The sequence below is a fragment of the Colossoma macropomum genome, unplaced genomic scaffold (genome assembly GCF_904425465.1).
Source record: "Colossoma macropomum unplaced genomic scaffold, Colossoma_macropomum, whole genome shotgun sequence".
Lineage (NCBI taxonomy): Eukaryota > Metazoa > Chordata > Actinopteri > Characiformes > Serrasalmidae > Colossoma > Colossoma macropomum.
The window spans coordinates 3,633,975-3,658,751 of NW_023494795.1; the positions used below are offsets into that span (position 1 = coordinate 3,633,975).

General features: G+C 40.6%; 1 protein-coding gene across 1 annotated transcript in view; it reads right to left on the reverse strand.

Moving 5' to 3' along the window:
- The window catches only part of vta1 (vesicle (multivesicular body) trafficking 1), a 69,191-nt gene that overhangs the window by 30,827 nt on the left and 13,587 nt on the right, over window positions 1-24,777 (reverse strand). Inside the window, exons 2-4 of the mRNA XM_036581227.1 lie at window positions 15,586-15,680; window positions 12,349-12,476; window positions 1,525-1,600 (exon numbers count right to left, since the gene is read on the reverse strand). Of these exons, the coding sequence (XP_036437120.1) occupies window positions 1,525-1,600; window positions 12,349-12,476; window positions 15,586-15,680 (299 nt within the window). The remainder of the gene's footprint in view (window positions 1-1,524; window positions 1,601-12,348; window positions 12,477-15,585; window positions 15,681-24,777) is intronic.

The window sequence follows — 24,777 nt, forward strand, 5'->3', positions numbered from 1 at the left end:
ACGGACAAGGCGCACAGTTAAAACAGTCGAGCCAATCGGCACTCTACAGTAGGAAAATGTCTGGCCCTTAGGGAGCGACCAGCACTCAATGAAACATTGTCCATCCTCAGACACAGGTCACTTCCCTCTGTATTCAAAAAAAAAGAAAGAAAGACATTTGCAACCATGGAGACCAAGCAATGATGGTCTAATAGGCACGCTGGAAAGAGAGTATCAGAGGCCGGCTCTGCTGGTGGGCCAGTATTACCCACACTTTCCAGGCACGAGTTTCCCAAGAATCGGCACCGGCGAAAGCTGCACTGTGTACATTGTGAGTGGTGAGGCGCAGTTTTGGCCGCTGATTTTCACTTCGCTCAGTTCTTTCCATCTTTTGCTGGTTTTTGTGTGGCTTTCGGGTTCAGGGATGCAAGCGTGTCAGGTGGTGCTGTTGATTCCAGTTAGCCCAGTGAACTGAAAGGCCCATCTGTGGTTCTACAGTTCAATTCCTCGCACTCTAAACTATTTAAAGTACACATTTCAGGTTATGTAGCACTTACTGAATCTTTCATAGATGTTACTGAATACGACTTTAGATTAATAACTGAACAATCAGCCCAGGGTTCAATGGGGTCGGCGACATGTGGCTCTTCTACTGCCCTGTTGTGGCTCCACAGCTGAATTAGATTTGTAGGTAATAATAAAATAATCTGCCTTTGCAGTAAAATAAAGCTCTGCTGATCGTTCAACACAGTTTAACAATAAATGGTCTTAAACTCTGGAGTTAATGTAGAACTGCTAATTCACGCTTTAGCTAGCAGCTAACAAAACAGCAGAGAGAAACAGACGAACATCGAAAATCTGGAGACGAAAGAACTCATTTGCATTTATAATCACTCCAGCTGGTTTCCTGAATTGTTTAATCTGCAACGAGAAACTGACAAACTAAGTCGTGAAGCTGAAGTCAGTTTCTCATTCAGCTTCTTGTTCAAACTTTGCCGTTCCACCTTAAATGGTGCAACAGTTAGCTACATAGTTAGCTACATTCTGGCACCTCAGGCACCATTTAAGGTGGAACGGGAAAGTTCGAACAAGAATGAGAAGCGACTTCAGTCTCATAAAAAGTTGAACACTGAGAGACATTTTACAAGAAATTGTTCTACTTCTGTGGAAAAGTTTCCTGCCGGAGATGCGAGAAAAGCAGCTACAGCTGAGCTAAAGCTTAAAGTAGAGCAAAGTAAGTCTGTGTTTTCGTTTAGATTATATTTTTAGCCTATATTAGCACATACTGAGACATATTTACAGCCAAGATAGTGAAATGTTACTTCAATCAAATAGACATGAAATGTTTGTTGAAACTTGACTACATTAACATTTGGGTCAGACCAGGACTTCTGAAAACGCTGCTCTACTTACTTCATAGTGGTGCATCTGTCTGAAAGTGACCGTTTAACTGCACTGATGTTAAAATGTTCTATATTACAATGATGAACAAAGAATGGACAAACATTTCAGAGAGGCTACAAAGACAAGCAGCTCGAGGCTTACCTCCTCTGACAACTCGCCAAACACGGACAGCACATCCAACAGGAGGCTTGCAGTGTAGAAAGACTTGATCATGTTTCTGGAAAAGGATGGGAGATAAATAAATTAATAAATATAATTTTTAATAAACAAAGACAAAAATTAATTAATAAACAAGTTAAAAGTATACTTTAAAAATTAAAAAATGAAAGGGAAAAAAGTAAAACAACAAACAAAAAAGGCCCAACATTAATTCAGTTACTAAAAAAAAATCAGTTGAATAAATAAATAAATAAATAAATAAACAAATGAATAAAAGGGCAAACATTCATTCTGCTACTTGTTACTGTGCAGTTTTAATTTGACAGGCTCCCTGTGATTGAATATAAATCTTATAATAATTATAAATAATACGCCATTTGTGAGTGCTCTAAAACGGCACCCATGATACGCTCAGAAAAGCACACTGTGGCATAATTTATGTCTATAATTTATGTTTATACTCATTGTGTTCTTTAGACGACATCATACCACTCAGCGCCTATCCATCTATCTATCTCTCTATCTATCTCTCTATCTATCTACCTACCTACCCACCCATCCATTTCTTTGTATATCTGTTCTTCTCTCAGTTCATGTCTATCTATCTGTCTTGTCTGTGTATCTATCTATCTGCCTGTCTATCCGTCTGTCTACCTGTCTATCCGTCTACCTGTCTATCCGTCTGTCTGTGTCTGTCTATCTATCTATCTATCTGTCCGTCTGTGTCTGTCTGTCTGTCTATCTGTCTGCCTACCTGTCTATCCGTCTGCCTACCTGTCTATTTATCTATCTGTCCGTCCGTGTCTGTCTGTCTACCTGTCTACCCGTCCGTCTGTGTCTGTCTATCTATCTATCTGTCCGTCTGTGTCTGTCCACCTGTCTATCCGTCCGTCTGTGTCTGTCCACCTGTCTATCCGTCCGTCTGTGTCTGTCTATCTATCTATCTATCTATCTGTCCGTCTGTGTCTGTCCACCTGTCTATCCGTCCGTCTGTGTCTGTCTATCTATCTATCTATCTATCTATCTCTATCTATCTATCTATCTATCTATCTATCTGTTCGTCTGTGTCTGTCTGCCTACCTGTCTAACCGTCTGCCTACCTGTCTATCCGTCTGTCTACCTGTCTATCCATCCGTCTGTGTCTGTCTACCTGTCTATCTGTCCGTCTGTGTCTGTCTATCTATCTATCTATCTGTCCGTCTGTCTACCTGTCTATCCGTCTGTCTACCTGTCTATCCGTCTGTCCCATGATGACCATCATGATTGTAGACAGTGTTATGTAACAAATCCAGCGTATATAAGGGGACTGTAATAACCGTACTTTTATTCCTTAAACATCAGCTGACACCCCAAATAACATCGAAGAGCACCTTCACAACCAGTCCACTCAGCAGTTTACATGCTTTTGTACTGTCACAGTGGATTTTACCATAATCACTCACACTTCTGTTTGAGCGACTGTGTTTGCTAATTCACTTCAGAAACAGAGAGAGACTTTAATCTTCTGCATTCCTGGATCAGTCTTAGGAAAAACAGCGTACGAGTGTCTAAACAACTTTCTGGACTCAAGAACGAAACACTATAGGTGCTGAAAACGGCGATAAAATCATCACTTAAGGCTGCTAATTTTAGATGAATGTGATCTTTGACAGTAAGAAGACGCTGTTGAAAAGTATTAGACCAAAACAAACGTAACCTTGGCCTTAACGACATGAAATCTAAGCAAGGCTCTGATGTTCAAACAGGGTCTGCAGGAAAAGGCAAAAGAAACCTTTGGTGTTCTGAGACACGCAAACCCAGACGAAATCATAAAGCCAGGTGAGTCACAGGAGAGCCTGCAGGAACACGTATGACTTTAAAAACACAGGCCTTCCTGGGGCCTCAGATATGTACGGGAGTCGTGTCAATCGAAGCCTTGTTAGAAGTTTTGAAAGGTGGAAAGCAAAACCAATGTATTGAGAAGCTGAGGAAGTTTCTCATTCAAGGTCAGCTCCCATAAACATTCACCTCGGCATCCCCCAAAAACTGCATTACATAAAATTTACTGCTTGTTTGCACAGGCCCAGTTTCTCATAAATCGGGCTGGTTTCTACGAATGGGAAAGGAATATTAATCTGGCCTATTTCTCGTAATCCTTACTGGTTTGCAGCGTTCTTTATTTTTTCGGTTGTTGATTCTCGGACTTTCCGAATGTGGTTTTATTATTTTTTTTTTCTACATACGGTACCACTAAAGGCACCACTTTTACTCAGACAGCAATGATGTCATCACCATATTGGTCATAGTCACTGACCCTGGACTTGTTCTCTTGTTTAAATATCAATTATCGGACACACGTTTCCTTCGTGTTTTTAATTTCCTCTGGGCACTCGCGGTGCAGTGACCCACAGTGTCAGGCACACTCCTGCCTTCAGACAGCCGCTCTGTTGCTATCCAGGGAGGAATTAATCATACTCACACCTCATTCGATTCCTGTTTCACTTTGCCTGAAAATCACACAAAAGTACAACGTGGCACTGTACCAAACATACAATGACACAGTGATGCTTGGTTATTACGTTGGTTTCGATTCATAGGTGGCAAGAACGTCTTGCTGCTTCTCAAAAGTTCTACTAATTAGACCAGGGCTCTGCTACCCGACCCAAGCCCAACATGTCCTGATAAAAACCCAGATTTCAGGACATGTTTGGGCTGTTTTTTTATATGTGCCTTTAGCTCACAGTTGCATTTATGCATTCAGAACAGCTCCAGGGTTTGAGAGAAACCAAGAACCAAGTTAACGAGTAATTAGTCATGATCAATTATAGATGAGCTGGTGGAAAGACTGCCAGTTTATTCACAGAGCTCATTCACAGCATGTTAAGTATTCTGGAAAACAGAGCAGTACCAAGTGGAAGAACCTTTCAACAGTGTATGAGAGGAGGGTAGACTGGCAAGTACACTCCCAGAAATAAGGGTACTAAACTGTCTCTAGGGCAGTGCCCCTCTAGTCACTGGGGTACATTCCAGTACCTTTGGTCAGGGAACATAACTGAACCATAATCCACTGAATGATATGTTCTAAGCTGTACTGACTCCACACACCCCGTCTCGTCTCCAGGCTTTTATTTTACGGTTCTGTTTAAAACATTCGGTTATGAAAAGGTACAAATACGAACTTTTCACTTAGAAAAACTTATTTAAGGTTCACAATCAGACCTTAAAACCACTGTTGTTCCTTTAAGCTTTTCAACTCCTTGAGACCACCGGTGGTTCCAAAACGCACTTCGTCATATTCTTCATAGCTTTCATATTTCATAAGCTACATTCTAAAGGTGGGGGTCGTATGAGGCTGTAACTGTCTTCTTTCCAGTCAAATAGATGGGTGATGTAATTTTAAACCCTTATAATAAAAGAAGCTGAACTCACAATTTTTTTTTTCTACTGAAAGTCGACCCATTTTTCCACAAATCTGGGCTATAAACTATAAACAGATGGCGTCTCTTCAGTGATCTGCTCTGTATATTTTTATAAAATTAATACAAAGAGCGTCTCAGATTTTTGTCTTTCAGCAGTAAATTGTAAGCATATAGCAATATGTGTATCATAAAACATGTTCTGTTAATTTGAGGGGAGCTTTTAAAGAAAAAAAAATAAAAATGTACATTTATTTCATGCAGTTACTGAATAATTTGCCTTACGATTTGGTCCTGTAAATTTAGATGGAAAAACCAAAAAATACCCTGGTCAATAAGAGGTTAAAGGAACATTTACATTGTACCTTGATGAATGAAAAATGTACCTGCGCAGAACCGTTTATTTCTGACACTGTACAATCAGCAATTTCATAAAATTACCTAATACTATTAGCGTATTACAGATGTGTAATCTAAACACCGGTTTATCACTGTATCTCAAGTGCTTAGTAACTAAGTAAAGCACCATAAATCATGTCTTCAGTGATCCATCTCTGGTTTGTTCCTCTGTTCCACCTTAAACGGCTCTAAACTGCTGCAGCATTTAAGATGGGAAAGAAAATTCTAACGTTGCGTTAGAAGATAAAACCTCTCATCTGAGAGAGCGAAGCTGAATGACTGTTGTTGGAGTGACAGAAAGCCGAACCCACTCTGTAGTGTTTTGTGCTGTAGCCTGCTGGGTCAGGCTAACACTAACCTAATGTTAGTTAGCAGGCTAATGGTTCCACCTATCAAAGCACAGCCTCAGTTCCGCTAAGTGATGTTCAAATAACATCTGTTCACAGGATCAAGATGCTGTAGCATTTAGCCTGTTAGCTGTTGCTGAGCAACGATTCTGTGTAGTTTTCTTAAGGTTTTCATGGTTCTGAATTAGCAGCACAACAGATGGAAAAGGAACCAGTGACCAATCTCATGAGAACGCACCAGTGCGGAACGGCACAGTACAGCTCTGGAAACCATTCAGCTCTACAGTGGCCTAACGTAGCAGTACCATTTGGGCTTGAGTGGGTCGGGCCTCGAGGTTGCATGTATGGGTCGGGTTTGGGCTTCAAGTTCATAAGCGCTAAATTAGATACGCGCCCGTCCATTTTTTCTCTCCTGATACAGATACTGATATCTAAACTCAGCGTATCAGCTGATACTGACTACCGATCTGATACCAATACCAATGCTCTCGCAAATATCTTTATGGCCATTTTATCTCAAAACTGTTGTAAAACAAATTCTCAGGCACTAGGCAGCAGCATATACACACAATCATTTCATGTAATAACTTGTGACGTAGCTTAAAGGTATTAAAATCTTCAGACATGAGGGGCTGTATTACAGAAACTTCCTATCTTTTCGTCTTAAGTTAAAGATCTGACAGGTCAAGATAAGATTTTTCACAAATTTCGTATTACAGAAGCAAATCTTACCTTAATTTTGGAATCTTATCTTATCTTACAGCATCTTATCTCCAGTTAGGAAATCTCAACTCACGCAATCGAAGTCGACAATCAACTGTCATGCCTGTTACCTAGCAACCAACCATACGTGCACAGTTGAAATGTTAACATGTAATTAAGCTATTTAGCCAGACAGCTACCGTTACTGATGTAAAAAAGGTCAAAACTGAAGCGCGATAAACAAAGTCAAGAATATTGTTTTAGTGCTTTGTGCTGTTTATCAGAGCATCGCTGTCTCCAGTTTCAGTCTCCATTTCCCAAATGCTTTAGCCGAGCGCACTAACGTTATTCCTCCTGATAAACAGACAGTTTAGCTCTGTCTCCTCATTATTCACCACCATCACTGTAATATTTCATCATCAACATTAACACATGAAGGTAATAAGAGGGACGGTGGAGATCGAGTCTGCAGCGTCTGGGGTTTTAAAACATTGTTAGAAAACACTCAAGTCAAAGCAGCGTTTTCAGTGTAGATAAATGAAACTTCATTATGCTGGTTATAGTGAACTGTGCTGCCTCTCACTGCATAAAACAATAGAAACAGACAGTTAAAACAGACGTTAAGATGCTCTGGGGTTTATCTTAAAGCTAGGACAGTATTTAGGAAATTCTGTTAGGGTGTTTCTGTAATACTGCTTTCTTATCTGGAGTTACGATATCTGGATACGATGATAAAATTAAGAACTGACGTTCTGTAATAGCTTCTGTCCTGAATTCAGTCCTAACTAAAAGTTGTCATGGTGACTAAACAGATAAGATAAGATTTCAAACTTCAGAGGTTTCTGTAATACGGCCCCAGGTTCATTTCACCAAGTTTCTCAGCAAGTTTCCACATCAAACCACTCTGAATGACTTTGTCTACATCTTAATCATTTAATTACATATAAATTTGGAATCCCCCCTTTAGGACACTCATGTTCCATGGTTGCAAAGTACATAATATACAGATAAGGTTAATAAACCACAGTAGCGACACATACAAAATGAATGTTGGTGTATGAGCAAATTTTAAAACCACATTGTTATAAAAGGTTTATAAAAGTGCACTGTTACAATTTTATAACGGCTGTGCCTTTTTTTGCTCCTGGGACAAAAAACGAGAGCTGTTATAAATGTGCTAAAACTGAATGTCACTATGTTACTAATAAAACAGCTGACAATTTTGCAGAAGACATTCATCCTCTGATCTGAACCTGACAGCAGGAACATGCTCATCTACAGATTAATAAAACCACTAGACCTGTTATGATGGTGAAATTTTAGCTGCCGATTATCTGCCATAGAAATAACTGAGTAACAACTGAACTGCCTTTTTTTGATCAGTGTACACTAATTTTAAAGCACAAGCCTAAAGTGGCCAAATTTGCTGATTAGCTATTTTGCAAGTGTTGATACTTAGTAGCTCCCAAATGATGACAAACAGCCATAACTCAAATAAAGTTATGTAGTAGTCAGTTATTAACGGCACCAAGACAGACGTTTAGTAAGTTCCGTAATATTTCAATAACTGTGTTTTCCGCTTTGGCTCTGTGTTCATGATCATAGTGACATGAACTATAAATAAAAGCAAAATTTATCAGTGTGCGCCTCTTATCTGGTGGGGTCAACACTTTGGGCACAAACTCCAGCCACCTCTGACTCTTGATATTCATTATGCTACGACCGCAGGAGGGACGCTCTCTACCATTTCCTTCTCTTGAAGATGACTTGCATAATGGTACAAAAGGGCAGAACACCTTTTGTATTACCTCTGTGCTACTTCTGGGTCACTTCTGTTGACAATAGCAGTTCTGTCAGTTCACGGCACGACGCTCTGCTGGATAAACAGCATTTCATAATCAATCATAAGGGCAGTAAAGCACATTTTAAAACTCCACCTTTCCCATTGTTTCGAACAAACCCAGAATCTTTAAATGGGGTCCAAGAGGCTGAGCGATGCCCTCGGACAGGATGCGTGAGATTTGGCATTTGCAGTATCATTAGACTGATCTACACCAAAAACATTTATGAGTAAAAGGAGGATGGGAGGCTTAAGAGTGGATGAAGGTACACAATGTCAAAACTTTGTTCTTCTCAGGGTTGTGGTCTTCGTGACCCGGAAAACTGCTGACAGAGCGGACAGCGTTACATCTTTATGTTCAATTTTCACAAAGCCTGGGGTCTTTAACCTTCATCACTGGCGAAAACAAAAGCTTGGGTGTAATTTTAGATATTTTTTCACTCATAGATCATTTCCTAATATTAAAACAAACAGAAAAAAGAAGAGCAGACTCAAATCTGTCAATACTGAATGTAAACTGAATGATGTAATTTACTACATAACTATGTAAGAGATTATATAACTACATAATCCCACAATGAAGGTAATAGCGAGACCAGTAAAGACTCCTAAGGGTTAAGATGAATGTTTTATAGATAACTTGTAAAACTTTGGTTTTGGTTCTGAAACCCAGAGGAAGCGGATAAGCAGATAAGCAGTAGGCAAACATAGAAAATCACTGGAGCAACTGATTTTCACAATAGGAGTGTTAAGGTTTGACATTTTCAGGTTATGATAACAGCCAAAAACACAGGGTGATTCAAAAAGATTCATCCGATTTATTTCACTTGTAAATCGTTACAGATCAATGCAGTGAACTGTAAATGGTTTAAATGAGCATAAAGTTTATTATGTAATTGTACAAGGTCTCAGTCTGAACCTCCTCCAGCTGTACAGACAACATCAACACCATAGTCAAACTCATCCCATACTGGATTGAGCGTGTCGGGTGTCGCTGCACTCACGGCTCTTTCAGTGCGATTTCGGAGATCATCCAGTGTTGTGGAACCAACGCCGAACGCTCTGAGCTGTTGGAGCTTCACTGCCCACGAAAATCACACTGCACAGTTATGACGGATTCACTCTTATTGAAGTGGAGAACGCAGAACGCTTTCTGCTCAGGGGTCTCATCTCCTCTCAGACTGAAGGGAGCCATCTTCCACTGACGGTCAGAAACTCTATGACCCCCTCTTTCAATTGGATTGTGATTGGTTCCTAGGCGCCTCACAGTTGTAAAAATATGCTGCTTTGAAATCGGATTAATCTTTTTGAATCACCCTGTATAATAGTTTCACAGTATCACAGTTTTAGGCAACCATTTAGAAGGTGGTGTTAATTTAGGGAACAAAATATTATTAAAGAAACGTCACCATTCGCACGTGTTTAATTTAACATATTACAATGGCATTATTCTTCAACATTAGTTTAAATTTATTTAGATTTTAGTTTAAACTTACTTTAAAAAAAAAGCATTCTGTAGTGTTTTTTGTTTTTTTTTGTGATGGGAGATCTTTAAGAGCAAAACATCGCTGTACATTCCTGTATATGGAAGCAACAAAAAACAAAAGGAACGAAAAGATTTTAACCTGCACCATTTTTAAATCATATAATACCATTTCTTTAAGTCAGTGATTCTCATGGGCTTAACTTTGGGGAATCTTGTGTGACTTACCTGCTAACATATTTCTGAGAACGATGACTTCTATAAAATGTACCAGCCCAATGATATCCAAACAGTGTAAGTGAAGGCAACAAAAACACTCACCAGCACACCTGGCCAGCAGTACACAGCTCCGAACCAAGTAGCTAGCTTTTACTAATATTGGCGTATCAATATTAGGCCGTTATTCAGAATGACTCTCAATGGAGCTGTCAAATGCTTGCAAAATTGTTTGGCTCATTTATGGTCAGCAACGCCTTGTTTTTGTGTGTTTCGCGGTCACATGAGTGACACTGCCAACTAGCAATGATGAATCTACCAGTGGAGTCCTTGTGAAATCCTTGTCCTTTGAGAACCAATGGTAAACATGACTCATCACAACATAATCAGGCCATTAAAAGTATGAAAGTATTATAAATTGAGGGCAAGCACTCCTGATACATAATCCGTCAATCAATACTGAAATACTGTTCTTTGTAATACTGATACTACAAAATGCTGCAATATGCAAACGAGCCTCTAACTAGTGAGGTAGGCAAGATGCGAGTCTGAACCAAGACAGGGACCTACATAATTATTATTATATATCAGTCTTAGTCTAACTTTGCATTGTAACTTTTGGAAGCAAATGATGGTGAGGATATACTCAGTCCCTTCTTAGTCAACTTGGTCTATTGTACAATACCATGATGGAATGAAGCAATGGTTTAAACAACTGTCACTAATAGACAAGAACAGATGGAAAGGTGTTTTAATTGATACTTTGGAAAAGTCAGAGGTGACGTAACCAGCCAATCATGTACCGTCAACTAACCAAGAAATCATGACAGCTTAACAACCTTATTTGACATTTCAGTTTATAGAGCTGAGCAATTAAAACATGCTGAGGTTTGCTCTTATATACACTGATCAGGCATAACATCATGACCACCTCCTTGTTTCTACGCTCATTGTCCATTTTATCAGCTCCACTTACTATATAGGTGCACTTTGTAGTTCTACAGTTACAGACTGTAGTCCATCTGTTTCTCTGATACTTTGTTAGCCCCCTTTTACCCTGTTCTTCAGTGGTCAGGACCCCCATGGACCCTCACAGAGCAGGTACTATTTGGGTGGTGGATCATTCTCAGCACTGCAGTAACACTGACGTGGTGGTGGTGTGTTAGTGTGTGTTGCGCTGGTCTGAGTGCTGTTGGAGTTTTTAAACACTGTGTCCACTCACTGTCCACTTTATTAGACACTCCTACCTTGTCAATGTAAAGTCAGAGACGATAGCTCATCCTCTAGTCCTTCATCAGTGGTCACAGGACGCTGTTGGCTGGATATTTTTGGTTGGTGGACTATTCAGTCCAGCAGCGACACTGAGGTGTTTAAAAGCTCCAGCAGCACTGGAGTCTGATCCACTTGCACCAGCGCAACACACATGAATACCACCACCACGTCAGTGTTACTACAGTGCTGAGAATGATCCACCACCCAAATAGTACCTGCTCTGTGAGGGTCCATGGGGGTCCTGACCACTGAAGAACAGGTAAAAGGGGGCTAACAAAGTATCAGAGAAACAGATGGACTACAGTCTGTAACTGTAGAACTACAAAGTGCACCTATACAGTAAGTGGAGCTGATAAAATGGACAATGAGCGTAGAAATAAGGAGGTGGTCATAATGTTATGCCTGATCGGTGTATATTCTAAAGATTTGTACTCAGGGTCTTAATTAAAAAAACAAAACAAACAAACAAAAACAAACGATGTTACTGCCATAGGAAAACTTTGTAAATTCTTTTTTAACTTTTTTTATTTATTACTTGAAATGGCCAGTTGGACTTTACATTACAATGGAAAATGAATGGAAAAAATAGTCCAAAATGTCCTGGAATAAAATTTTGTTAAATTAACCATCACTATGCTGTGAAGTTACTGTTTTGGAAAGAGAAAGTTTTCCTACACTGATGACGACATGTTTGTGAGAAGAAATCTGTAAACAAGAAAGAAATTAGAACAAATGCAAAAATATGAGGCACTTGAGGCAAAACACTGAGCCCCATGTAGTGGAAAGAGCAGCTAAAATACTCTGAGCCGTGCCTCTCTAGGAGACCTGAGGTCTAAACCTGTGCCAAGCATTCAGCTCGCTGGCACTCGTTAACCGGTTCGGCCCTGCCTGTGACGTCACTGCCCACAACAGCCTCATTATGCCACAGTGACCTGTAACGCTACACCTGGCTAATCCACACCCGTCTCACTCCCAGGCAATAGCCAAGCACAGAGCCAGTCTTTGTCGCTAAATTTAGCCCTGCTGCCTGCTCCCAGAATGCACTGCAGTCACGACGGTGGGATTATTTGGTGCTACGGTTCAGTGAGAGGAATAAAGAACACCAAAATATTTTTGACGGAAACGTCAAAACCTGTGAAAACCTGTGCTTACTTATGGAAACGGCCAGATCGGTCTTCGTTGTCGGCATAGAGGAACATTTTTAAGGCGTAGTTCTCGATGTGGGCGTGGCCGACTAGCTCCTGAGAGATGGACTCGTTGTCACCGAGTTCCTTTTTCATCTGCAACAACAAAAAAGAGAACAAAAAGCTCACTTAAGTACTCAAAAAAGCAAAATTAGTCAACATAAAAGCAAATAATGCACAGCAATTCTCCCAGTTTAAAAACTCAGCTCGTGCTTTTGTTGTTTCGGAATCTGACCTACATGCGTAGCACCATAAAAGGGGGCAGGGTGCTGTTTAAAGCCACTGTGGGACAAATCCAAGATGGACGGCTATTCTCAGAAGCCCTGGTTTCCATGACTCATCGATTCCTGGGATGCATCCGCCACTTTGATTCCACTCCAGAAGCGCAGCGTAATTAACAGACTGGAGCATGGAGGGTCCTCTGGAGAGTTGCCCGCATGCAATTAGTGGAATCGTGCACCACACTGTTTTTAAGCTCAGTGACAGTCATTCCCAACAGCTATGATTTTCAGCCTGATCGTTCAGAGAAAAGACGTTTCGTGGCCCATCAAGTTTCGTGCAACTTGGCATGACACCGTCTTCTATTGCAGTCATGATCAACTCCAGTTGCCATGAGCAACTTTTAAATACTGCAGACACATTATGTGTTCATGTTGGCTATTTTGTTGTTTGAGCCCTAAAACAGCGAACTTAATTTCACCTGTCCTGTTTGTTAATGTACTTAAGTACATTTGCAGGGTCGTCACTCTCCTCTATGTAGGTCAGAGTGCGGCAGTGGTCAAGCCTATTTTCTTGTTTGTAATGGCCGTCACCCAAGGCCCACAACCTCAGCCGGTCGGTGGCCACGGGTGTGTGATGTTACAGTCTGCTAGAGAGCCTCAGGTTTCCCTGTAAAATCAGTAAAGCAAGTAATACTGGATACATTTCAGCAGGTGGAACCCAGGCACCTGAATGGCCACACTGTTCACGTTTTAATGAAATTGCTAGCTTTCCTGTGAAAAACGTCCGACACGGCACAGACACTGCTTGTGCTCAGGCGATGCAGAAGCACATAAAAGCCATAAGCTGGGGAAGAAGCGTGCAAACGCCATGTTGAGCAAAGGGCGGCATTAAATTTGAACGTCTCCTCGCTGGTGTGGACTGAATCAAAGTGGCGGGGCCAGATCTTGTCACTGTGCAGAAATTCCTTGGGGTTTGCTAAAGGGTCCTTCACGCACGGAAGAACACAGCAGTCCCTTTAAACTGGCTGACCAGTGTTACTAAAGAAAGCCTTCACTGTTAAGTGAAAAAAAATAAAAAATACTGAACAGGTATTGTGCATTGTGTTGCTGAGACTTGCACTGACAGCATGATAAATGTGACTCATCACACCATCATAAGGTCATTAAAAGTATGAAAGTATTATAAATTGAGGGCAAGCACTCAATTCCTGATACATAATCTGTAATTGTAATATTGTTCTTTGTAATACTGATACAGCAGAATGATGCAAAATGCAAATGAGCCTCTAACTAGTGAGGTAGGCAAGAGGCGAATCTGAACCAAGACAGAGAACTATATATATTAAAGCAGTAGAACACTCGAGGAGTGTGTTATCGCGAAATAACATCACGGCTGTGATTTGGTCGCCGTAGATCATCACAGCCGTGATGTTATTGGCGATAACACACTCCTCGAGTGTTCTACTGCTTTAATACAACAGTTAAATAAATACAGTAATAAATTAATAAACTGGGCCGTGAACGCGGCGTTTAATATGTTTTAATGTTCGCAGTTCCTTCACCAAATTATAGTTCCTTAACGAGCAGCTTGTTGCTACGTCAGAGTATCGAGCTCCGCCCACTCGCTGCACAGCCGGCAGTTCGTTCTCCAGCTCCTCACACTAAATTCCCAAACTGTCATCACCACTGAGCAGCTTTTCAGTCGGCAGCTGAGACAGAAGAACAGCTAAACAACCTGGAATCGGCCAGAAATGAACCCAATACTATTCGCCAAACGTGTAGTCTGATCTTCAGAGTCTGACCAAATCAGACTGAGCCATAAAACTGCTGCAATATCAAGTTTAGCTCAGTTTTGTCAATTTTTGCCAGATCAGTATTAATGTTGTTTTGTTCCAGCCAGTCTGTAAAGCATCTTACAGCCCGTTTTGTTTGGCGAACCCAAAAAAGTGGCTGTAGCCGAATAACGCGCCCTTGTTTATGCAGAGCTGAACACATTCTGGGTGATGAGCCCAGCTGTCAGTCAGTGAAGCTTCATGATGGCTCCTGTGATGCTGGTGAAGATGAAGCTGATCCTCCGGGAGCGACTGGCGTTCCTTCATCGTCAGGATTGTTTACCTCTGGACGAGCCGCGTGAAGCAACGTGACTCATTGTTCTTCTGCTCATGCGGGTCAGTTTCGGAGCTGATCTATTCAGACTGATGTCGCATACAGATCACATTTAAAAGATAATCTGAACAGCCCAACAAAAAAATCAGATTTGGTGAGAAAATCAGATTTGGGCCACTTTTACCTGCTGCGTGAACGTAGTCTTAGACTACGAGAGCCGTAGAGCAAAGAAAAAAGGCAAATTAATTGTAACATTGCCTAATTACTAGTATAATTGATAACAGCAGACCTAGTTTAATGTACCGCAATAAATTTTATGATGAGATATTAATTATACAGCATACTAGATAGCCATAACAAAGAACCAGTTCCTTACACAGGGTTAAAAAACAGCTAAACCTAACTTTCATTTAACCTTCTGACCGGATGTGGCCAAGAGGCTGGCTGGAGACTCTGCCGACTGTTGCTTTCTGCAGTGCTGACATTTAATAAACTGGACTAAAGCAACAATAAAAGCCAGCATCGAGAGACAACAGGGCCCCAGGGGGCTTAATTGGTTCCGAAATGTCTATAATGATCCCTCAGCATTAAAGCAAACATTATTCTGCTGCGGCTTCCTGCTCCCCTTGTGTGGAGAGCCATAAACCAGGCCTTTGGAGCTGGATGAGAATACGGCGCACTTAACACCAGGGTCACCATCGCTTCCTGACCACTACTCTCAAGGTAATGGCCTCTCCCTCCTCCAGTATAGCCCTCTGTCTGCTTTTACATTCAGCTATGAAAATGAGGGTAGCATGTAACATAAAAGTGAAACACATTTCTCCATGCACTGATGAATAAGTACAGCTATCATAGCAAAGATTAAAGACAACTCTTACCATCTCCAGCTGATCCATTAGCTTCATAAGGAACTTCCGACATTCTGGAGTTTTACTGTCCAGTTTCATTCCCGTCTGCATGGCATAGAGACGACCTGAAACAAATGAAAAGAATATGACCCATGTTCTGACAGATAAACTCATATCCTCATAAGAACAAAATAAACTAAGGGTTAATCCACTGAAGACAGAGTTTAAAATAGATAAAGTAAGATTCAGTATCTTTCCGTTTTGACCATAAGCTCTTAACAGGCTACAAAAAGCTCAAAGTAAGCATATACAAAAAAATGTGCAGCAAGCAAATCGTCGCTAACAAAATCTCGTACAACAGTAAAACTAAAGAATGTCTGAAATAGCCGCTTTATATGAGAAGAGAAATGTACTTTAATGTACATTAATCTAAGAACTATTTTATTAAAGTAATTCTGAACCATTTGTTGATCTACTGGTTAAGAAATGTTCACACTGGCATTTTCAAACGGCATAAAAATGGAAAAAAAATGATGAGTTATGAAACGGCTGGACAGAAACATTTTCAGCAGGTAGCACTGGTGCTGGAAAAATGTCGTGTTGTAAAACACAATATAATATTGTGACACTGAGATGAAAAATACATAATGCTGCTAAAAATTGTTAACAGCAATAAATGGAACAGTCTGTCCAATAAGGTACTGTTTTATGTTATTTTATTTAATTCATTCATTTCTAAAAAATGATGTACTGTCAGCTTCATAATTATTGGAACCCTTTGTACAGATGGAGAAAAAACAAATTAATTGGCTATTTTATTTTTGTGCTTCGTAATTACTGGCAACTCTGCATTTAGTACTTTGTACAACTTCCCTTTGCCAATGACAGCAATGCGCCTTCTCCTATAACGCTTAATAGGACTGGAAAATAGATCCTTCTCGCTGTGCGTATCGGCAAAATACACTTGCACCCTTATCCAGGGAGGTTTACTACAACTCTGGTTGTTTTAAACTTCTGGATTCTTGCCCCAACAGTGAATATGGTCACTTTCAGTTCTTTCAGAACTTGAATGACTGTTTTTTGTATTTGCACAGGGTTAATTTCCTGCATGTGCAGCAATTAGGGCTGGGCGATAAAGCAATAACGATAATTATCGCGGTATAACTTTCCTCGATAGAAATAAAAGAAAAGTTTGATAAATGTTCGATATAACAGAGCATTCTCCGCGTTCTAGCGACAGCCCTGGTGGCGTTTTTACTGCACTGAAAGCAACACTACTCTGCTGTTGCCACAAGTGCGCATGAGTTTTTCAACATGATTGAAGGGGGTAGAGCTATATAATCCCTGTCTGAGTGGAGCGACCGGCGATCTGTTCTCCTGTGACCGAGTGTGAGTGACGAGATCAGTGGCGTAACTGTGCTGTCCTACAGTGAACTCACCTCTTTACTAACATCCTAACAGCTTTAGCAGCGTTAAATCACGTCTGATCCTCACAGCTACAGCACTGTTACAGCGCTCAGTCATATTTTAGTATTAGTGCATTCACAAGCAACGAAAGTTAAAGAGCTGCACTGATTTAAACGACAGTAAACTGAGGATGCTGTATGTGAGGCATTGGAGAGCGGGAGAACGTTAGCTTCCCAGGCTAGCTGTTTTTAGCAGCTGGCTAACTTGGAGCAGCGCTGTCACTCACACAGCACGGCGAACTGATGTTACTGTAGATCAAACAAGACACAAAAGACCTGATTTCAGTTTAAACGTTCCTAAAAGGAGGACTCTGTTTGTCTGGTGTGAGAGATTCACACTGCAGTTAATGCTTTTACACAGTGAGCGTCAGATTTATTACGGTTCACCCCTCAAACTACTATGATAGAATGGAGAAGCCCGGCCGTCGCTAGCTGGTGTCTGAATACAGTGATATGCTCTGACAGGGATGTGGTAGGAGTGACGGCAGTGAGGCGGTGTGATCCATCACTGACGTACTGAGCCAGCTAATGTTCGCTCTTCATATTAAGCTGATGATGTTGAGAAACTAAACAGTTTAAAATGTGTAACCAGGTAGCCCAGCGCTCGTCACCAGACAGCTAAAATAATCTGTTTTCTATCTTAAATTATGAAAAACTGCAGCCGTTTTTTTCCAGCTGGTAAAAACAGCTGATCAGAAACTTTCCCCCACTGCCCCATGACAGATTTGTGAAATGTTCCACTGTTTGGTGAGTGTTAGTCACGTTCTGACCATGAAGGACAGTTTAAAACAGCAACTGACCACTCAGGAGCAAAAAATCAACCTTCAAACCTGAAAGAAATAATGATTTGTCATTTATCGTGAAATATATCGATACCTACTGAAAACATTTTTATCGTGATAACATTTTTGACCATATCGTCCAGCCCTAGGCGACAACACAGGAAGAAATCTGCTGGACACGTTTTGACAGAAGAAGCAGTAAATGAGTCACAACTGCCTTCAATATCTGCTGCAACACTCAACCCTCACTCTCTAGTCTAGCTCCTCCTCCTCTTTCGCCAGTACTTGACATCCTTCACTTTTATGCACCTTGGCCTTTGACTGTTTGGGAGAGGCTTGAAAACATCTGGATGACGGACACTCCCGCAAGCGTTCGAGCCACGTCGAGACGCATGCTCTGAACGGTGAAGCTGTGGCCGCAGGCGAAGCCCATACAGTTGTTTCTGCCATGAAGATGAACCAAAAACGTCACCGGGTTTTCAAAAGTGACCCGAACAAACTGAATGAGGGTGAGGAACATCACTTCGACAGTGAATGAGATGCCATGTCTGCGGTCGAAAAACGTCAACGGGTCAGCGTGTGCTTCAGAGACCACTATGACAAAGTCATAAACGATGAACATGGGGAAACACTGGTTAATTAGAATTCCAGGTGGGAGGCAGGCAAGGTCTTAATTACAGGCTGTCAGGAAGAGAGAAGACAACAATCAATAGGAGCAGTGGTTCAAAGCCATTAAGCCGGCGGAGCGCTCTGAGGAACATTTGGAACGAGTGCCTGGTCCAGACCTTCAGGGACGTCATTGGCTAACGAAGATAATACCTATTTTTTTTTTTACCTCCCACGCTTTAAGCAATTTACAAACTCACAAAGGTTGACTCTCTCCCTGAGGAAATTAAAAAGTTCTTCAAAGCTTACCTGGCCTTGACGTCGCCTCTGCGCAACCAGGGAACACAGCCTTATTATTCCCGCCACCACAATCATTACTACAGGATTTGCGCTTTTTTTTAGGAGCATCAGTCAACGGACAAATGTGCGCCCTACAGTGGTGGACGAAGTACACAAACCATGTGCTTGAGTTAAAGTAGAGAGGTAAAATATTACTCCAGTAAAAGTAGAAGTTCCTCCATTTAGACCTCCACTTGAGTAAAAGTACAAAATATTTGCCTTCAAATGTACTTAAGTATCAAAAGTAAAAGCAATAAAAGATTAATTATGGCTCTGATGTCCTATTATCATTTTTGTAAAAAGACTTTTGCTTCATTAACTCATTTTAGGTGAAAATACTAAAATGACCGCAAACAATTTCCATTAGGTAGAACCAAGAGGCTCTGAAATAACTTGCTAACAAGCAAAGTTTCAGTTTAAGATTTACTGGCAACTTAATAAAAACTTGCTTTAAACTCAGATTCACAAATGAGTTTCCTTTACTAAACTGCATCTGTAGGTCTCTGTTCATAAACATAAACTAGCCAAAACAAATTTACTAAGTGTTTGTATAAATTCAGATGTCACAACTGCATATGAGTACATATTTCTATATTGTGGTCTATTTACACAAAGTTAGGTTAGTTCATCATTTATGTTGAATAGACTCTCCCAAAATTTTACGCTGCTGCACTGATGTTGAACCGTGTGCTGCGCTGGGTCGGTATGACCAACAGGTCAAAACAAGCTCAAAACAAAGTGACCGCTGTCCCCTGATTGGTGTTTTTGCTTCGCGCTTCTTTCGTTTTGACATGTTACGTTTTTATACACACATAAACCAAAAGGAGTGACAGATTTCTCATAATGTAGTGGAGTAAAAAGTGAGATATTTGACTTTGAAATGTAGTGGAGTGAAAGTAAAAATTCACCAAAAATGGAAAAACTTCAGTAAAGTACAGACACACAAAAAACTACTCAAGTACAGTAACGAATTACATTTACTTTGTTAGTCCACCACTGGTGCCCTACCACATTCTACAGGTAAACAAATGCACAGCCTTAAATATGATTCTGAATAACGTGTTAAGAATATACGCTGCTTAGTCTTTTTCCTCTTCTTTCTGCATGAACGAATGAGCAGGAAATTCTACATGGCTTTCCTGTCAACGTCAAGAGCCTCAGCTATGAAGCAACGATCTCAAATTCTCCCAACACAGCAAAAGTGACATTTTTCTACAAGGCCTCGGCTTTGAATGGCACACGCTGTGAAAGGCAGGGCTTGAAATCAGTCATTTAACAGAGCTTTTACAGTGATTACTCAGTAAAACAGTGAACTGGTAATTACAGCTTCCTGAAGGAAGTGAGAAAAAGCAAATACATGCAGCTGCGAGTAGCGCAAACACATCCTGAGTGTCGGAGCTCATAAAGATGTCTGCGTGCCGCCGAGCAGGACGGTGCTCCTCGTAGGCGTGGGAGGCAAATTTAAGCGAGGTTTTAAAGAGTGCTTCGGCGAGAGAACCAACCGAGAACACCAGTGTTTGGGCAGGAAACAGATGAGAGAATGTGTCTATGGAACTGCATCTGAGGAATATTTAAATGAGGTTTATTTTACATCTCAACCAGATTTTTCTTCCTCCTCTCTTCTCTTGCCTCCTTTTTGGTGCAAGTTCCATACGAACTAGGAAATCACTGCGGCAACAGCTTGCAAAACGCAGCCAAAAAGCTTTTTAAATCAACCCTGTTTATTAAGGTCTGGGCTAAAAAGCACATGAAATGCCTTGATGGGCTTGAACTACGAACAAGGAAAGGCCTCAGGGAGCAGACGAAATGCCAGTGTGATGTCAATTACATGTTTATCACCATCAGAGCAGCCGTATCATCAGTTCCATTCAAATGACAGCTCAAAATAAAGTTGTGGATGCACATATGTTAAGGTCACCGATTTACAAGGCGGGGTCATTCCATGTCAATTGACCTGGGACTCGTGACAGATCTTGGATTGCATAAGGTGCAAAATATGCAGCCTATACGGCACGGGCACGTCCTTAAAGCTTAGCCTGGTGATTATACAGGGTGATTCAAAAAGATTAATCCAAATTCAAAATGGTTTAATTTACTTGTAAATCGTTACAGATCAGTGCAGTGAACTGTAAATGGTTTAAATGAGCATAAAGTTTATTATGTAATTGTACAAGGTCTCAGTATGAACCTCCTCCAGCTGTACAGACAACATCAACACCATAGTCAAACTCATCCCGTACTGGATTGAGCATGTCGGGTGTCGCTGCACTCACGGCTCGTTCAGTGCGATTTCGGAGATCATCCAGTGTTGTGGAACCAACGACGAACGCTCTGAGCTGTTGGAGCTTCACTGCCCACGAAAATCACACTGCACAGTTATGACGGATTCACTCTTATTGAAGTGGAGAACGCAGAACGCTTTCTGCTCAGGGGTCTCATCTCCTCTCAGACTGAAGGGAGCCATCTTCCACTGACAGTCAGAAACTCTATGAGCCCCTCTTTCAATTGGATTATGATTGGTTCCTAGACGCCTCACGGTCGTAAAAATTTGGCGCTTTGGAATCGGATGAATCTCTTTGAATCACCCTCTATAAGTGTGTTTACCTGCTTGTAACAACTTTCACTCTTTCAAAACAACCTATTAAAAAAAAAAACAGAACCCATTAAAGAGAGAACGTTATTTAAAACAGGTGACTAACTGCACCGTACAAATAATTAGCTGATGAATTAAATCTCTTCTCACTAGCAGCCTTGTTACTATTACAGTAGCTTCTGGTTGCACAGTTGGACAAATTTAGAAGTCTCTACTGGGTTTTCTCCACGAATATTAAGCTGCTAGACATTAAGAAGGTATTTTAGAAGGAGTCATAACAGTTCCAGTGGATTATCATGCTGAAGAAAATGTCTCTTAAATGTACGTACAGTAATAGGAGAGCATATATTGGTGGCCAATATATTAACCATTAATTATGACATATTGTAAAAAAATACTCTCGCACGAAAGCGAAGAAAACAGAACACCATTTTTAAACACTCTCATTTTCATCATTATTCAAATGATTTGTTAAGTGTTCAATTTCATTGAAGACCTATTCAACGTTTTTCCTTATTCGTCCGAAAACCAAAAGTGCCGATTCTGAACGTTACTGGCAGCTGAAATTTTGGTGCATCCCTAACGCTAACGAGAAAACATAAGTCATATTGTCCAAACCTAATGTAATGATCATTATTGGTCCCGATATTCAAACCTTCACCTGATAATTTCAGCTGTTAATTTAGCGTCCTACTTTTCGTTTAAAAAAACTCGCATTAAACCCAAAAGGAGAGTTTCTGATCTGGGAAAATAGCGCAATACAGAACATCCACTCTCGAAAGTTAGTCTGAGGTCAGCAGCTGATTTTTCTGTCCGTTACATGGCATCTACCTATGCAATTTTAAGGCAGGACACTCAATATGTGGACTATCAGGCTGGACCAGGCTATGAAAACTAATATAAAACTTGTGAGCAATAAAGTTTTTACCTTCATCGTATCATTTATCATCCCTCCCTCGGTAACACTTTGAAATAAGACCTTTTATAAAGTGTTTATAAATGGTTTAATTGTTAATGGTTATTAGTTAGATCATAAACACTTCATTAATCTTTAATAAGCAGTTAATTAATTGCTATTAAACACGTTAACAAAAAGGGCAAAAGTGAGCTGTAACATCTGATGAATGTAAATGTGTGTTGAAGCTGACAAGTTTAATGCTGACTTATGAAGACAAAGTAAAATCAGTAAACATCAAAATCTGACGTTCGACAGTATAAATGAGTTCGAGTTGACTGTTAAACAAACAGGCCATTGTTACCCTTTTTATTTATGTGTTTTAAATGCTTATTAATGACTTTAAGGTCTTTAGGACCTAACAAATAATCAATAATAAACATTATAACCCTTCACAAACCGTTTATAAGCGTAGTCATATTTTCGAGTGGTACCCCTCCCTCTCACTATTCACACTGCAAGATTCTGGACAAAGATATCTGATTCGAACACTTTACAGGCTTAATTTGAACCACTGCCGCTCTCAGCAGCAGTGGCCGTCGTTCAATTGCAATGATCCGCATTCAGCCAGAGCAATCTGGAGGAAGTGATCCTGGATTAAAGGAGACCAATAATCTTACTGCTGCAACACAATCAATAAATATCAACTACCAGCTCCAATCGACAGCGAGCCAAGAGTGATCGGCACGTAAAGAACAAATAAAAAAGAAAAAAAGCGAAAAGCTTCTCTGAAAAAGGTTTAATAGAAATAAAACATGCTGTACCATCTCAACATAACAGTCAAACAAAACTGCAGGAGCAGGAAAACAAAGGGTGAAATTTGTCCATCATTCGGAACAAGAAAACGCCAAAATGGGGAAAAAGCTCAATTTGCCAAATCTCCCGTCATTTTTTTTTCTTTCTTTAAGAATAACCCACTTCCGCTGCCACGGGGACCAATTTGCAGAGGTCTGATGTCCATCACTGCAGATCACAGCATACAGCAACAAAGTACTCCTTTGTAATGCCGTGACGCCCGAACTGCTCAACGTCCAACTTTCCTCGTCTGAAACAATGCAACACTGAGGCCATTCAGAACACGCTGCCATGAAAATTAAAATAAAATAAAATAAATTGGAATCCACTTCAGCCTTTGCCATTGGTAGATTTTTTTCTTTTATCTCTCCAGTGTGTGAGAGGCTGTCCTACTTTTCTCTAAGTTTGACACCCGTCTTCTGTGCTTCAGCTCTACGAAAAGGCTGGAAGCAAACAAAGATGTTTCAGCGACTTCTTCACTGTCCTGCTGTTGAGTAAGCAGACTCAGATGTCAGATGAAACACAGCAGACTTCTCCTAAAATCAACTGAGGACACCATTCTACACTATTTTTGCTTAACTTGCCAAAATTATGACTTTGGTTTGCCTTTACATGACAATTACACCTGAACAACAGTCCAGACTGCTATCACATTCTTGGATATTTCCCTCAGAAGCCAACAAAAGCAGGGTGTAATCTGATATTCCTCCCTTGTAGCTCAATGAAACGAGCAGCTCAATTCTGCCTGTGGCGCAGATTATAAAGTTTTAATCAATACCACATTTTTGACTTTAGGCAGAAGACAAGATGTTTTATAACTGGAATGTTTTGAAGAAAGAAAAAAAAAAATTTACATTTTTGTTTTGGTTTCGTCATTTGTTGATGGACAAAAGGATAAAAGCTGGAAGTGCAAACCTGTCAATACAGAACATAAATCAAATAATATTCATTCCTTCCTTGTGTCTGATCCACTCAGACCAGCGCAACACACACTAACACACCACCACCACCACGTCAGTGTTACTGCAGTGCTGAGAATGACCCACCACCCAAATAGTACCTGCTCTGTGAGGGTCCATGGGGGTCCTGACCACTGAAGAACAGGGTAAAAGGGGGCTAACAAAGTATCAGAGAAACAGATGGACTACAGTCTGTAACTGTAGAACTACAAAGTGCACCTATACAGTAAGTGGAGCTGATAAAATGGACAATGAGTGTAGAAACAAGGAGGTGGTCATCATGTTATGCCTGATCGATGTATGATTTTCATCAAATCAACAATTCTGGAGCACGCAAGCCAAAGGCAGGGGATGGGTTGGGGGTCTATATAATCAATAATCCATATTTTTCTTTAAACAAGAAAATAATGTCAATTATTTTCATCTGGCACCCAGAAACAACACATAGGGCTCATTTGCAGATTGCAGTCCTGCAATATTAGTATTGCAAAGGCCAATATTGGGATTAGAAAGCGATATACAGTGAGGCCCCAATAACAATGGATTACTAATAGGCAAAGAATGGTCATCAACACTCGAAGGGCAGCCATCAGTGCTCTCTAACATGTTGGCACAACAATCTGAGTCGCCTACTTGCAGCTCAGGCGAAAAAAAAAAGCTCCAGCGTAAGCTTGACGTTTGACGGACGTCTTGTGGGGACAAACGTGAGTATTTTCACTGACATCTG